Source organism: Macrobrachium nipponense, chromosome 15 (assembly GCF_015104395.2).
Source record: "Macrobrachium nipponense isolate FS-2020 chromosome 15, ASM1510439v2, whole genome shotgun sequence".
Lineage (NCBI taxonomy): Eukaryota > Metazoa > Arthropoda > Malacostraca > Decapoda > Palaemonidae > Macrobrachium > Macrobrachium nipponense.
In genome coordinates this window covers 28,987,269-29,004,496 of record NC_087208.1, presented here as the reverse complement: position 1 = coordinate 29,004,496, position 17,228 = coordinate 28,987,269, and the positions used below count along the sequence as shown (strand labels likewise).

General features: G+C 41.7%; 1 protein-coding gene across 3 annotated transcripts in view; it reads right to left on the bottom strand.

Moving 5' to 3' along the window:
• The window catches only part of LOC135227060 (structural maintenance of chromosomes protein 6-like), a 287,005-nt gene that overhangs the window by 236,940 nt on the left and 32,837 nt on the right, over window positions 1–17,228 (bottom strand). For all 3 annotated transcript variants that reach the window (XM_064266876.1, XM_064266875.1, XM_064266877.1), the window contains exon 7: window positions 5,185–5,307. In XM_064266876.1, coding sequence (XP_064122946.1) covers window positions 5,185–5,307 — 123 coding nt within the window. The remainder of the gene's footprint in view (window positions 1–5,184; window positions 5,308–17,228) is intronic.

Sequence of the window (17,228 nt, the reverse complement as noted above, 5' to 3'; positions counted from 1 at the left end):
GCCTCACCTCAAGAATCACCTGCCTCAGCATCTCCAGTACTAGTATGTTCTGCCTCACCTCAAGAATCACCTGCCTCAGCATCTCCAGCAACTTCTGGAGGTTCTTTTTCTCTTCACTAACCTCCCCCAGTCTCTCCAGCACCGCAGCTTCCTCTCCAGTGTGCAAGCCAATCAAACTAATAAAGGTAAGGAATTGTTCTCTCGTTGTTATTGATAGGTATTTACATTAAATCATGTGGTATTTTTCAATGTTCCGACTTACGCTGAAAATCGTGTTACGACGCATCGTAAGAACGGATCAACGTCGTAACTCGAGGACCCCCTGTACACCAAAGATCTTTTGCAAAAGAATGCAATAAAAGAAGTAAAATCTTTGAAATTTCAAGGACACTTGTTCAGCATTCCAAAGAAAGACTCAGAACAAAGAAGGGTGATTCTAGATTTGTCACATCTGAATACTTACATTCAATGCGACAAGTTCCATATGTTGACTATCTCGCAGGTGCGGACCTTACTTCCCGGGGGGCCGTCACCACCTCTATAGATCTTACAGACGCTTACTATCATGTTCCGATAGCAAGGCATTTTCGTCCCTTTCTAGGATTCAAACTAGGCAGAAGGGCATACTCATTGAAAGTGATGCCATTCGGACTCAGTATAGCGCCCAGGATATTTACGAAGCTGGCAGAGACAGTAGTCCAAGAGCTGAGAACTCAAGGAATACAGTTAGTGGCCTATCTAGACGATTGGCTTATATGGGCCAGCAATGTGGAGGATTGCATAAAGGCGACAAACAAAGTCATAAAATTTTTGGAACACTTAGGTTTCAAAATAAACCTCAAGAAGTCCCGTCTTACTCCAGCAGCACGTTTCCAATGGTTAGGACTGCAATGGAACCTAATCACACACAGACTATCTCTTCCCTCAACAAAGAGGAAAGAAATAGCAAAGAAAACAAAAAGTTTTCTCAAGGACAAATTAACGTCCAGGAGAAGACAAGAAAGAATTCTAGGCTCACTTCAGTTTGCATCAGTAACAGACACATTACTGAAGGCAAAACTGAAAGATATAAATCGGGTATGGCGATCCAAGGCGAACAACAGGAAACGAGACAAAATATCTCTAATCCCACAAATACTAAAGAAAAGATTGCTACCTTGGACCAAGGCCAAGAATCTGGCAAAATAGATTCCCCTACGATTTCCACCACCAGCGTTGGTAATACACACAGACGCCTCTCTAAGCGGTTGGGGAGGTTACTCCCAATACGAAAAAGTCCAAGGTTTGTGGTCAGTAACTCCACATCAACATATTGGAAGCCATGGCAGTATTCTTAACTCTAAAGAAACTAGCTCCGGCAAAGAAGCAACACATCAGATTAATTCTGGACAACGAAGTAATAGTCCATTGCTTAAAGAGAGGGGGATCCAAATCAAGTCACATAAATCATGTGATGATAGCAATCTTTGCAATTGCAACAAGAAACCAATGGCACCTGTCAGCTGTACACCTGGCAGGAGTGAGAAATGTGGTAGCAGACGCACTTTCAAGGACAACTCCGCTGAAGTCGGAATGGTCATTGGACAAAGATTCATTCAATTGGATTTGTCAACAGATTCCGAACCTTCAGGTGGACCTATTCGCCACGGAATCCAACAACAAACTAAAATGTTATGTTGCTCCCAACCTGGACCCTCTGGCCTATGCCACGGACACCATGTCCATAGATTGGAACACCTGGCAAAGAATTTATCTGTTTCCTCCGATAAACATGTTAATGAAAGTACTAGACAAACTCAGGACTTTCAAAGGCCAGATAGCTCTGGTAGCCCCCAATTGGCCCAAGAGCAATTAGTTTCCTCTGATGGTAGAACTAGGACTCCTCCCTCGGCGGATCCCAGATCCCAAGTTGACACAGGTAGTACAAACTCGCAGTGTGTTAGCTTCCTCAAGAATTCAGAGTGCCCTAACTTTATGGATTTTATGAAATTTGCAGCACAAAGAGATGCTGACATTGATCCTCTAAATACCTTGTTTCTAGAGTCAGATAAAAGAGACTCAACCCTTCGTCAATATGATTCAGCTGTAAGAAAACTGGCAAAGTTCTTAAGAGATTTTAAGGTTAGAGCAATGACTCGGAACCTAGCAGTTACCCTTTTTAGGACCCTGTTTGAAACGGGATTAGCAGCTAATACAATTACAACAATTAAATCTGCCTTGAAGAAGATATTTCAGATTGGGTTTAATATTAATCTTAGATTCATATTTTTCATCAATTCCAAAAGCTTGCGCCAGACTAAAACCAGTAACCCGCTCCCACACAGTTGCCTGGTTTTTAAATGATGTTCTTAAACTGGCCTCTGAAACCAATAATGATTCATGTTCATACATAACACTGTTTAGAAAAACTTTATTTTTGGTAAGTTTAGCATCTGGAGCCAGAATATCTGAGCTTTCAGCATTATCTAGAGAACCGAAACATATTGTTTTTCTTGCATCTGGGGAAGTACAAATCTTTCCAGACAAGAGATTCTTAGCAAAGAATGAGGATCCACAGAACCGATGGTCACCGTGGAGGATTGTCCCACTTCCACAGGATCCATCCTTATGGAATGTAGTTCCTCCTGATATATCAGAACCATGTTAAGAAGTTAATTCATTAGTATTCCTTACCTTTCTTTCTCCCCTACCTGCCTCATTTATTGTCCCTGCCTTAGCCTTGTTACTCACCTGTAATTAAATTAGATTTGGTACTCACTTGTATTGTAATTAACCTGTTCCAGTACTCAACATTTAGTTTATTGAATGTAAATTGTATAGTATAAAGATATATTGTGATATCTTTTGATGGTTTCCAAGAAATTCTTGGACCCCTCCTTTTGAGTACCAGTATAGTATGTATATTTGACTTGTATAAAGGTTACTAATAGACACCTTTATTTTCTTTTGGAAATGTTTTTCCTGAATAAGTTTTTGATAACTGATTACTTTTATGTCAGTTTGTATTAGATTATATATTTTGATACGGTATTAAAGTTCCTTCTTTATATATCCTAGTTTTTATTCTATTCCTTTTCAGGTAACTAATTACAAGCTATTGGACCAATTCTGTTACTATTTCACGAAGCGGCACAGGTTGAGCCCAGAAAAGGGATTTTGACAGAGGAAAAATCTATTTCTGGGCAAGAGACCTGTGCCGCCCAGTGAAATGCTCCTTATAGCATCATTTCTAAGGTATAAAACTGCTATATATACCAGAGAAAAAAGTTGCATGGAATGCCGGTCATATGCCTAGCTCGCTCACCCATATAGGGTGTCGGTATAGTAACTGGGGCGTGAAAAACCACTCTCAGAGGTCTCTTACCAATTAGTTATCTCCTCTCCCAACATCCCCCGTTACTACGAGGTGCCGTTCTACATCCCACTACTGCCCGCCACCCCTCTACCACCCATGCGTACCTAAACATTCCTCATAGCATCCCAAGCTTGGACCAGTCTAGGGTGAGGAAAACAAAGGGTGGGTTCACTGGGCGGCACAGGTCTCTTGCCCAGAAATAGATTTTTCCTCTGTCAAAATCCCTTAATTGAATTTGGATCATTCGTCTTGGAAAAATAAGCATATAGTTTTGAAAAAAGTAAATTTTTTGAGAAAACAGCAAAAGTAAAAAATATTGCTTATTTTGTAATAACTACAAAACTATGACAGTTAGAAATCTGATTTTTGTACTAAAACCATTCCATTTTATATGTAAGAAATATTCCCTGAAATTTACAAAACAATCAAATGAAAAGAACTGTACTCTCTTGATTTATATACAGTGGTACCTCGTCTGTCGAACATTTCTTATGTCGAACATTCCGTTTTTTAAACAAAACTTTCTAGAAAATTTTGTATGGTTTGTTAAACAAATGCTCGTAATTCGAACTGAATGATTATCTTATTTATACTTGATTCTCTTGTTTATACTTGTATTCGATGGCTACTGTGTCCTACAAGAATCACTGTATTAATATGTTTCTTCATTTACAATATACGTACAGTTAAATGATAACCAAATTCGACAAAATAAATAAAAAGATAAAGCATTTCAATATGAAATTTAGTATAAAAAGACGTACAAAATCGTACAATACAGCAGTGACGCCATGCGCAGCTGACTTGAGACTGAACTAAGGTGCATTGATATGTTGAGGAGATAAGGCGAAGAGTGTTAAAATATTACTGTATGTATGTAGAATCAATAATAATTCGCATAAAAAAGGGAATTTCACAATTAATTTAACATAATGATAAATATGAAAACAATCAAATGCAATAAAGAAACCAATAAAAAAGTCATAATTGAGCCAGTGTTCCGTGCACTGAGTGAGACATTATAGTTTAATCATATTCAACAAAATACTAAATGAAAGAGCAAAGATTTTCACAAAAAAATTTAGCATAAACATTAACAAAATCATTCGTCATTGCAATGATGCACAGCTAACTTGAGACAGGGAGGGGGCATTTATATTTTTGAGGAATAATTAATAAATTATTTTAAGTTATCACATGTCATGATATTGTTGAGGAGAGAAGACAGTAAAATCTTTACTATAATATGTATGTAATAGCAATGCCAGTTCACATAAAATAATTAAATGTTATTTTACAATGAATTTAACATAATGATAAAACATGAAAACAATCAAATGCAATACAGTAAAAAAAAAAAAAAAAAAAAAAAAACATACTCAAGGCAGCGTTCGGTACGCTAAGTGAGACAATTTAGAGGAGAGGATATGAAAGACAGGGGTCTGCTTCCTACTGGCTTACCAGCTGAGCTGGGATGATTATTAACCAGTTTCTTTCACTTACACTTGATTTGCACAAACCACTTCTTTTTGTCATGGTAAAATACCTATTAGGACAACTGCTTTTTACGATACAGCATTTTTTGTGATACCAAGCCTTCTAGTTTTAAAATGTTTGGGAAAAAATAAAACTGTTGACATCTGAGACTTACTGGACGTACAACACAAACATACTACTTACCTGAAAGACACTGAGATTCTACTTTCTTTGGAGGTTTATTTAAGAAACATTTTGTGACAAATTAAAAATACTAAGTTTACTTTGTTCACTGTAAGCTCTATTTTTATCAATTTTTTTTCACAGACAAGACACAGCTGTGTTATACTTACTGCTTCCTGATCCTTTATCAATGCTGCTGATGACTCCAAATATTCATTCAACTGATTGTAACAATCTGTTAACTGCTGCAGTTGTGTTGCTTGGTAAAAAAATTTGTACAAATTATGGGGATCCTGGAAAAAAGGTAGTAGTGAGATCAACCTTCATTACTGAAAAAAAATATGTCCAATTTAATTATATAAAGAAACATAAATGGCATAATACATTTCAAAATCTGAACACTTTGTCCCAATATTACATTATATTTAGGGTATTAAACAAAATTACTAATTTGCTTCATATGTGAAACAACTAATTTTGGAGTAATCTGTTTTTATCCTAAGAAAACACACTAGAACCTTCTACAGAGAAGTATTCCTGAGCAGAGGCTGGGATAGTCACCGAACTTGGTAATGTCACTGAGTGGTAATTATGGGGGCGAGTGTTGGAATATCCCTAACTCAACTTCTGTCATTAGTCACTTTTTCCTTCAGCCACAAGGACAAAACTGTCTGGCTAAGAGAGAGAGAGAGAGGGAGGAGAGAGGAGAGAGAGAGATAGAGAGACGAGAGAGAGAGAGAGAGAGAGAGAGAGAGAGAGAGAGAGAGAGAGGCTTCATTTGCAAAGGTTATTACACTGAAAGATATCCATTTGCAAATTTCAAATAACAGTTCTATTAAGAATGACCATTTTAATAATACTTGTTTTATATACTTTATGCATTATTGTCATATTATTATTGTATTAGAATTTAAGAATAAAAAAGATACTTTATAAAAAAAAATGAAGTTTTATAAATATACTTACCAAGTAATTACTTAGCTAATGATTACCCTCGTACGGCATCCTAAATTTAAAAATTTGTGGAAGTGACTGTTGAAATGTGGGGGTGACAGGTCCCACCCACAGCAACGGGAACTCGCAAGTGACAGAAGCCCACAGAGCCATTCTTATTTATTGCCGCCAAGTCCATGAAAATCAGAGGAGAGGAAGGTGGGCTCTGATTTTGTAATTATTTGGTAAGTATATTTATAAAACTCCTTATTATGGAAATATTTTCATAAAATCAACTTACCAAGTAATTACTTAGCTGAATCCCACATTGCTAGGGGGTGGGATGAATGGAGTGAACTAACTCAATGCCTTAAAAGAATGTTATTACTGAACTAGAGGAATGGCTAACACTAGCTCAGTGTTTGTCGCTTGCTTCCCTGGTAAGAGAGCTAAAGCATGAGATGCTGCCTCTGGTGGTGCTCATCTTAACCTGTAGTGGCACGGCAGTAAGCCGTGAGTCGCCTCTACATCGGTGGAAGTCTTGCCAAAACTCAAGATAAAATATTCATGCCCTTGCTTGTTCTGGGCAAAATACCACAACAATAAGACCAGAGAATAAACCTGTCACCTTACGCCTTTACACAAATTCATGATAAAAAGACACTAACCAACTGGTGGGTCCTCCAGCTACTAGGTAACCCCCCCACCCCAGGCTTCCCATAAGTTGACATCCTTGACACAAGAAAAAGAGATGATCGTGTCTCTCCTTTGCTTCCTCACCCAATACCATGCCAGCCAAGGGGTAAGGGTACTGCAATTTTCAAACACCGTTTCTATTTCTTTCAAATAATGTGACGCAAATATAGACTTACACCTCCAATAAATTGATTGACGGATCGCTGAAAGAGGTGAGTCATGTTTAAAGGAAAAAACAGAGAATTTAACATTTTGATGGTGATTGGAATAGTAATGAACAAAGAGGCAATGTTAGTTCATTTTCGAAAGACTGAAAAGGTGAAATTTCTATCATTTCTATGGACATTTACATCAACAAAATTCAAATTACAATTTCTTTCTTCCTCTACAGTAAATTTTATAGAAGGGACTAACATTGCCTCTCTTGTTCATTACTACTCCAATCACCATCAAAATGTTAAATTCTCTGTTTTTTCTGGGATGTTCTCAAGGGCTTTACGTGTCTGTAGCCCGCAGTTTATTGACGGTGAAATTAAAACTATTTATGATATTGCATTGAAACTTAAATACCCAAGGGCTTTTGTAGATGTGACATGGAAAAGAGCTAGAAAAACATTTTATTCAACTAATGACAAACTTGAATTTAGTAAGCATAACATTCTAAAATTACCCTATGATGAAAGGTTTTTAGATATTCCTAGAATTTTGAAGCTTTTTAACATAAATGTTGTTTTCAGTAATATTAATGTCAAGAGTTTAGTAATCAAAAATTCTCATAAAGATCTTCCAGGCTGCATATATGAAATTCCTTGCAAAAAGTGTGATAGCCTATTACGGACAGACCAGTAAATCTCTTTCACAGAGTCTCAAACAGCATCAATATTCTGTGAGAACTGGGCAAATATCGAATGCATTATTCGTACATATGAGAGATTTAGATCATCCTATTAACTGGAGTCAAGCAAGAGCCTTAATCCCATGTAATGACACAGTTAAAAGGAATATCATTGAATCTTGTTTCATAGTCAAATAATAGAAATGTTCTAAATTTAAGTCTTGGTTTATTTAAACTTGATGCCTTCATAATGAAAAAAGTTGTAGATAAATATAAACAACAAAATTAATATATTCAGTTTTTACATGTTTTGGACTGTAAAGATACTTTGTAATTTCGGTTAGGGTCAAATCTGTTTAGGTTTGTGACCGTGTGATATCCTATAATCCTGGATTATCTCTTTTAATTTTTACCCTTTTGACAATTAACCATCTGGTATTCTTGATCTTGTTGTGTACCTGAGACCTTTCTCTCCAATTGTATTTCATTAGCTCCTTGACAATGTCTTAGTAAAGACGAAAGCGCTTGGATTTCTATCATTTTCCTGTAGTATTTGCTTTTATATATATATATATATATATATATATATATATATATATATATATATATATATATATATATATGAATTTTATTACATACATGATACAAAAATCTGGAAATTAAATGTCACAATTAATTTTCACAAACTGAACATACGGATATTTATTAGTTTGCCAGATGATTTTCTCACATTTTCTTCAGTACAAGACCAGCTATATCGTAGAAATGGTTAGTTTTAGTGGGATACTGATGTAAATATATCACTTTATCTGTCTTGGAAAGTCATAGAATGAGCGACAATTTGTCGCTCACTGCCGCTCAAATGCAGTAAACAAATATGTGAAAAACCCACCAACCAAAGTTTTATTTATTCTTTTTGCAATAATACTTCAGGTCATGTTTATTTAGACATTAAACTATCTAAATTCATCATTAACTAAAATTTTAAAATTCCTTAAAAATCACGAATCTCCGCACCCCTTAATCAGTTTTAATTTGTTATAGCCTGATTCACTAAACCACAATGCCTGCCCTATAATAGACAAATGATTTTGACTAAAAAATCCCTTGTAGAAAAAGGAACAATTAAGGGATTTTGACGAAGGAAAAATCTATTTCTGGGTGATTGGCTCGTGTCGCCCTATGAAAGGATCCTTAATATCATACTTTCTAGGTAAAATTAATCTAAAATTACCAGAGAAAAAACAAAATTAAGAAAATGTCAGTAAAACTGACTCGCTCACTCTTAAAAAGAAGTGTCGGTATGATGATAGGGGCGAGTGGGAACACTACCACGAGACATTCACCAATTAGAACTTCCAATCAGAATCCCCACAAGAGAGAGCTGATACCAACGGGCGATGCAGCCGCTACTACTACTACTAGAGGACGCCACGGACAGCAGCGCCCCTAGCGGACATCCTTAATCTAAAAACATCTTGTCCTGCATGGGGGGGGGTAAACAATACAGGGTGGGTTTCATAGGGCGACACGAGCCAATCACCCAGAAATAGATTTTTCCTTCGTCAAAATCCCTTTTCTGGGCTCAGCTCGTGTCGGCCTATGAAAGAGTACCAGAGAAACAGACAAGATGGGAAAAAAGGACAAATGAAAAGCAGTTGTAAAACGAGGGATATAATATAAGTAAATCAATTACAGCATACAAACTAAGTACTTAACCTAACTTATTCTAAATAGTAACATAAAAGAACGTTAGTAATGTAAAGTACTTAAATTTACAATAAACATAGTAAAATATAATAATGCAGTGTAATATTAACAAATAGATTTACTTAGAAAATTATTTACAAAATATACAAACACATTGTGTCCTACCCTAGCATAAAAATAAGGGTAGGTACACTGAAGTACATTATCAGTACAAGTGTGGATGTCCCTAGCAAAAAAATAAGGGACAATCCACTAGTATGATTCAGCGGCTAAGGCTAGATATCCGGGTAGCATGGCGATGGGGTGAGGCATGTTGGATGAGGTAGGTAGAAAGGAGACCTGGATCTATACTACGACTACTATACAGTATCAGGAGAAACAATGTTTCCCGCTGCTACTGCTGAAAATTTTAAAGATTCCAAGGACTTTAGATAATGACGTTTAAAGACTGTCGGGGATTTCCATCCAGTATACTTTTTAAGATCCTCAAAGTCCATATGTTGAAAGTAATTAATTGAGGTGGCTACTCCCCTGATGTCATGTGCTTTTGGGAATGAATCAGGATTGGCTTGTTTAATGAAGTAAAGGATTTGTGTTGTCTAATACTTTTACTGACAAAGTACCACCTTTTTCTCTCATGAAGAGAGGACCTGAGGATCTTGAGGATGTACGAGATAGAAAGGCTCTTAAAGTTGATACTGGGCAGAGAGAAGGATCTTGGGGAAGTGGGATGATTTTCCAAGGGGCCCACCTTGCAAGAGGATCCTCATTTTTAGCTAAAAAGCTACGATCCGGAGCAAGTAGAACTTCTCCTGAGGGGAGGAATTCCACATGACCCGCATCTCTGGATAGAGCCGACAGTTCTGAAATTCTAGCTCCTGAAGCTAGGCTTAATAAGAATAATGTCTTCCTAAGAAGCATTATGAATGTACAAGACGAGTTGTCAGTATCTGAAGCTAGTTTGAGGACATCATTTAAGAACCATGAAACTGCAGTAGGCCTTTGAGAAGGTCTAAGTCTAGCACAGGCTTTAGGAATAGACGTGAAATAAGATTCAGTCAGATCTATCTGAAAACCTAACTGAAAGATCTTCTTCAAAGCCGATTTATGAGTAGTAATAGTGCTAGCTGCTAAACCTTTTTCAAACAAGGACCTGAAAAAGGATATAGCTAGATTAACTGTCATGGTTGTAGTGTTTGATTCTTTCAGGAAAGATGCTAATTTTTTAACAGCTGAGTCATATTGTCTAATGGTTGACTCTCTCTTATCTGATTCTAGGAAGAGAATATTTTGTGGATCAATATTAGCATCTTTATTAGCCGCAAACTTCATGAAGTCCATAAAGTTAGGGTCTGAAGAATTCCTGAGGAAGCGAACACAGTCCTCATTTGTACTGATTGTGACAGCTTGGGATTGGGAATCCGTTGAGGTCGGAGACCCAATTCCAGAAGAAGAGGATACCAGTTGCTCTTGGGCCAGTCCGGTGCAATCAGAGCTACTATTCCTTTGAAAGTCCTCAGCTTGCTTAAGACTTTCAAGAGAAGATTCACTGGAGGAAAAACATAAATTTTTCTCCACTGATCCCAATCTAACGACAGGGCGTCCGTGGCATAAGCCAGAGGGTCCAGGTTGGGGGCCACATAGCAAGGGAGCTTGTGGTTCGCTTGCGAGGCGAAGAGATCTACTTGGAGACCTGGGACTCTCCGGCATATCCACTGGAATGACCCGTCGTCTAGGGACCATTCTGATTCAGAGGAACTGACCGGGACAAAGCGTCTGCTATCACATTTCTTACCCCCGCCAGGTGAGTGGCGGACAGATGCCATTTGTGTTTGTTTGCTAGGGCAAAGATGGCTATCATGACATGGTTCACATGCTTGGATTTGGACCCTCCTCTGTTGATGCAATGAACTACCACTGCACTGTCCAAAACTAGCCTTAGATGAGACTTTTTCGGGGGAAGCAGTCTCTTCAAGGTAAGAAAATACTGCCATTGCTTCCAGAACGTTTATGTGGAGCTGGCGAAATTGAACTGACCAAGTCCCCTGAACCTGTTTGAACTGAGAATATCCCCCCCACCCGGACAGGGAGGCATCCGTGTGAATGGTTAACACTGGAAGGGGATATTGAAGGGGTACCTGCTTGGCTAAGTTCTTTACTTTTGACCATGGACGGAGTTGATTGCGAAGGATCTGTGGAATTACTGACAACTTGTCTCGAGATTTGGTGTTTGCTCTCGATCGCCAAACTCGATTTATATCTTTTAGCCTTGCTTTCAGGAGGATATCTGTTACCGAAGCAAACTGAAGGGACCCTAGGATTCTTTCCTGGTTTCTCCTTGATGTTTGTTTGCATTTGAGAATTGCCTGACAGATTTTGCTATTTCCTTCCGTTTGGCCACTGGAATTGACAGATTGTGGGAAGACAAATCCCATTGGATTCCCAGCCACTGAAAACGAGACTCCGGGGTAAGTCTGGATTTCGTTTTGTTTATCTGGAACCCCAGATGTTCCAGAAAGTGAACTACCTTTTTGGTGGCATTGAGACATTCCTCGACGGTTGGTGCCCAGATCAACCAATCGTCGAGGTAAGCTGCTACCATGATTCCCTGAGTTCTCAATTGCTGTACAACCACTTCTGCTATTTTCGTGAATACCCTGGGGGCTACATTCAGACCGAAGGGCATCACTTTGAATGAGAATGTCTGATTTCCTAGCCTGAATCCTAGGAATGGGCGGAAGTGTCTGGCTATAGGGATATGATAGTATGCGTCTGTAAGATCGATGGAGCATGTGACGGCTCCACGCGGAAGTAAGGTCCTTACTTGCAAGAGGGTAAGCATCTTGAACTTGTCGCAACGAATGAAAGAGTTTAGCTTTGACAAGTCTAAGATTACCCTTCTTTTTGTTGAGCCTTTCTTTGGCACGCTGAATAAGCGACATTGAAATTTTAGATGCTTGACTCTCGCAATAGCTCCTTTCTGAAGGAGTTCCTCCGCGTAATCGTCAATTCCTCTGATGGTATTTGGTGGAATGATTTGATTGGAGGAGGATCTTTGATCCAACTCCAACCCAACCCTTTGGACACTATGCTCTGTGCCCAATTGCTGAACCCCCACCTGTGACGGAAGAGGAACAGCCTCCCTCCTACCTGGGGAGCCTCATTGTTGATGGGTGGGTTGACCACCACGCCCTCCTCTGAACTGCCTGCTCCTTGTCGCCCGTCCTGCGCCACTCGGTTGCTTGTTAAAGGGAGTGTAGCCCTGACCTTCATACGTAGGGTTGAAGGCCGGCGAGAGTGCGTAGGAGGTCGACGGTTGTGATTGAGGAGACAGCAGGAGGATGGGCTGGTTCTGTTTCGAACTACCAGGTTGTCCCTGTTGGGTAACCGGGACGGCCTGAACAAATTGCTGCTGTTGCTGGTGTTTCTGGTAAGGCTGGAACCTTTTACCAGACTTCTTTGGTTTCTTACCAGCAGTGGGGGCGGATTCTTGCTTCCTCTTAGATGAAATACCCCACCTAGCTCTAAGGCTCTGGTTGAGCCTAGCAGCCTCGTGGTGCACTTCATTTACAGCGGACTCTGGGAAGAGATCCGCTCCCCACATGCTAGAAGCCAGGAGTCTATTAGGCTCGTGCCTAATAGTACACTCCTGCAGAACGTGCTTTCGGCAATTCCTCCTAGCTTGGAAGAAGTCGAAAGCATCTGTCTGAACCGTCTGAAGCTGGGATTTGGCCAAGATCTTAAACAGCGGTTCTGTAGCATATGAGAGGCAGCCATTTCCGTTTATTATCAGAGAATTGAGGGACCTGCCAAACCTAGTTCGCGCGTCGAACTCCGCCTGAATCAAGGAATCAGGCAGCCTTGGAAGCTTCTCGCCGAACTGGTCCATGGCGCAGTCCGGTTTGAGCTTGCCAAGCGTGAACGTGGCTGGCAAGTTCTCCCACAATTCTCCAAAAGCTGGGAAGAGCGGAGAAGTAGACTCCGCCTCCCTTAGCTGTGGCATGGGCTCATCCTTGAGGACTGCCTGAAGAGTCCTCTCTACTATTTTCGTGGCGAACGGAAGAGAAGCCTCTTCTTCCGTCGCAAAAATAGTGAAAGGACTCTTATAGGCCTGGAGTTTAGTGTTTGTGCACTCCCAGTCCTCAAGGCAGTGAACCCATTCCCGTTGGGCATGATCCCTACTGTAGAGAACATCCTGCCTAGAGATCTTGTCTTCCCTAGTAAGAGCCGCTACAGTCAGCCTAGCATAGCCGATGAAAGGCTGCGCCAGACCCGGAGGATAAAACTCGAAGTCCTCAATCCTTCGAGTTCCACACTCCGGGATAGAGATCATCCCATCCTTAAATGGAGCGTAGGCGGCTACTCTCCAAGGGTTCTCCATAGAGAAAGCTGGCAGAGAGTCGTATGGCGGGAGCTGGAAAATACCAGCACTTGGCACTGGGGAGACTGGAGAAAGGGACCTGAGAGAGCCCAGCCACTCGGTCCTCATTCTCTCTAACCCTGTTAGAGAGATCCTGGATGGATTGGCCTGATTGAGACAGAGTGCTCGACAGTTGTGCGAACATCTGCTCAAATTTCGTCCCCAGGGCGGAGACTTGCGAACCAACCATCTCACCCACCTGTTGCATCACCACTGCTGAGAAAGCAGTGGGATCAAAGGTGCTGGGTCCCGCTCCTCCCACCGGCGTTGCCGGAGTGGATGCGGTGGAGGCAGGAGAAGGCATTGTCTCGGCGGGAGCGCGAGCCTTCTCCTTAGAAGCCTTGCTTCTAGAGCTCTTCGAGTAAGAAGAGCTCGGCTTGGCCTTCACCGCGTCAGCGTAAGAAGTCGAAGACTTCCTAGCCGAAGAAGACGAAGACGACTTCTTAGAAGTCGTCTTAGATAGAGTCTTCGGTTCTCTCTGTCCCTTCACCTTAGGGGGTACAGAGAGAGCGGGAGAGCGGGTAGGGATCTCAGATCCCACAAAACCTTGGAAAGAAGCGCTCGAAGAAGGGACAGGAGAAGATCCAGGAACACCCAAGGAAAGACCTTGGGCGCCCGACACACCTACCTCAACCAACAAATCCTCTACTCCAACCGCCATCGGCTCGATGTTTAGGTCCAGGGCAGCGACGTCCGGGACCGACTCCTGTGAAGCTACGACCCCGAAAGATTGCTGGAGATCTTGCTGGATGGAGGCTATGAGAGGGGCTGCGGACAAGGGGTCAACATACCCTGTTGACTTGCCTGCCGGGAAAATCTGGACGGCCAGCTTCTTGTCAAGGATGTACGGCTGGCCTTTGGCGGCGTTCTTCCCGAAGCCGCCCACCAACGCTTTCAGGGTAGCAAGGGCGACCTCCCTCACACCAGTAGCCTGGAAGAAAGGGCGAGATGAGCTTCTAATGGCGGGACGGGGTTAACAAACTTATGTCTAAGAGTTGTTAGTAAATGATAAAGAAGCCTATAATCGACTTACCCCCTCCACCAGCTGACTGACTAGGTCGTAGCAGATGGCGCAGGCTTCCGGGTGCCAGACGATCATATCGTTGAAAGACGTGGCACAAGGAGCGTGAGACCTGCACTCATCGTGGCCGCAGGGGTCGTACAACGTAGCGTTGCACGCCGGGACCTGACAGTTGGTAGCCTGTAAGTGGAAAAATACATGAGTATCAGGAGAACACTTACAGTCTAACAGTTGCTCCGCTGGAGCCGGAGCGATAAAGTTAGATTAAACCAGAGCCCCGCCATAATACGTGTGGTAACCAAGGTTGGTTGGTTGTCCTAGGCTATGCTCCGCTGACGGCGGGGACAAGAGATAGAATCCAACCAGGAGTGGTGGTAAAAGGAAACCACGACGAAAAATGGCGGGGATGGTAAGCATATGAATAATAAAATTAAACAAATCATCGTAAAATTAGGGTATATCCTTAAAATAACAATAATATCAAACCTTTCTCCACCCGTCTACTAGAAGAGTGCCCGGGTAAGAAGCAAGCTCCCTTCCGGTAGCGGGGAAGAGATGTAAGGATATAGTAGGCAAGCAACCGACCACTAGTAGTGACCACCCCGCCCGCTGGCGGAGCCAGTAATCTATAACCAAAGGTGCCCCGGCTGCGACGGAAGGCTCCGTTCGTTATAGAAAGGGAAGGTGGCTGAGCAACTGGGGAAGGGGGGGGAGGGTCTCGGCGTAACACGGCGGGAGAGAGAGAGGGGGGGGGGGTTGGCCTACTCCTCCCCGTCTCAACAACTACCCGCTCGGAGACCCGGTACCCTATGAGTGGTCGCCCTATACCCCCCGCTGGGAGGAACCCCTGGCCACCTCAGAGAGGGAGGGAGGAAGGCAACTGAGGTTGTCATGACAACCAAGGGGTCCCCCAGCGCCTCCCTATACCTGGTAGGGAGGGAAGGGGAAGGGTAAGGTGCGAAGGAACACGTGACCGCAAGTGGCCTAAGCCGCGAGCAACACAACCGTGGGAGGGCCACGTGAACCAGGCTGTACCAAACCATGGAACATGCACCTAGGCTAGCCTAACACCCTAAATAGAATAAAATTACATCGTAAAGATGGAAAAGACACTTTTAGTAGAAGAAAAAGAAGCCCAGGAGGAGGCAAACTGTTCCGAGGAACAGAAGCCTACTCGGAGCCAGCGAAAGCCGATGAAGAGCAAGAGCCGGGATGCTGGGCTGGAACAATAATAATAGCCCTAAATACCAAACTAAGAGAAATGGTAAGGGGGCTAATCTAGCTAAAACTCGATGTAAAAACGATGAACGTAATAAGTAAGCCCATAAGTATAAGAAGTCCCAGTATGGAGGACCGGGAATTCTTAACAAGGCAGCATGGCGCCGCCACGAGACAACCGGGAAACCGTATATGACCTATTAGAAGGAAAATACTGGTTCCCGGAAGACAAAAATATAGTAAAACATTACTTATGAGGCACTTAACTTAGCCGTTGCGATTGCAGAACGTTCCATAGCGAAGAAGATAATAAATCCCGTAAAGGCACAGCACAGAGAAAAATGCGTCTGGACGCTAGCGCTAAAAATTAAGGATGTCCGCTAGGGGCGCTGCTGTCCGTGGCGTCCTCTAGTAGTAGTAGTAGCGGCTGCATCGCCCGTTGGTATCAGCTCTCTCTTGTGGGGATTCTGATTGGAAGTTCTAATTGGTGAATGTCTCGTGGTAGTGTTCCCACTCGCCCCTATCATCATACCGACACTTCTTTTTAAGAGTGAGCGAGTCAGTTTTACTGACATTTTCTTAATTTTGTTTTTTCTCTGGTAATTTTAGATTAATTTTACCTAGAAAGTATGATATTAAGGATCCTTTCATAGGCCGACACGAGCTGAGCCCAGAAAACCTAGTTGTAGCAACTGCAGTTTTCATTTCCTTTTATGCCTACATGTGCATGAACCCTCATGATTAGTTTATCCAGACCTCTGAGCCTAAATAAAGGCTCTTCTCGGGCAGGTTAGAATAACTGATGCCATCAATATAAATTGCCTAATAAGATTGGAACTGGAATATAAAATTTATGCCAAAGGCCAAGTGTTCAAAGAGAAACTGAGAATAGTAAAATGACAAATTTTTAATCAATTTGTATTTTTCATAGCTAACAAAACCTGAGGTCTTAACAATTGGATAATCTTCTAGTGCCAGCTGGAAACTGGTTAAAAACAATAAACACTGTACAGCAAGAAATCTGTGGCATCTGGCAACTCATACGTATATGAGGTGGAAGCTGGTCACCGACCGGGCTTGGAACCCCGTGACGAGTCAGTCTTTCTTCCAACCCAGGATATGAGAGGAGCGGCTAGAGGTGGGCAGTTAACGTTAAGACCTCAGGTTTGTTAGCTATAAAAAATACAAACTGATTAAAAATTTGTCATTTGCTCATATGTGGAACAATCCCTCGGTCTTAACAATAGCATAGACTTAGAGGGAAATACAAGTACCCTGAACGGGCTGAGGGTTCAGCTTACCCTTCCTAGAAGACCGAGTTCTCAAGAAGGGGGTCTGAACCCGTGAGAGGATAGATAACCAAGTTCTAAACACTCAGTCT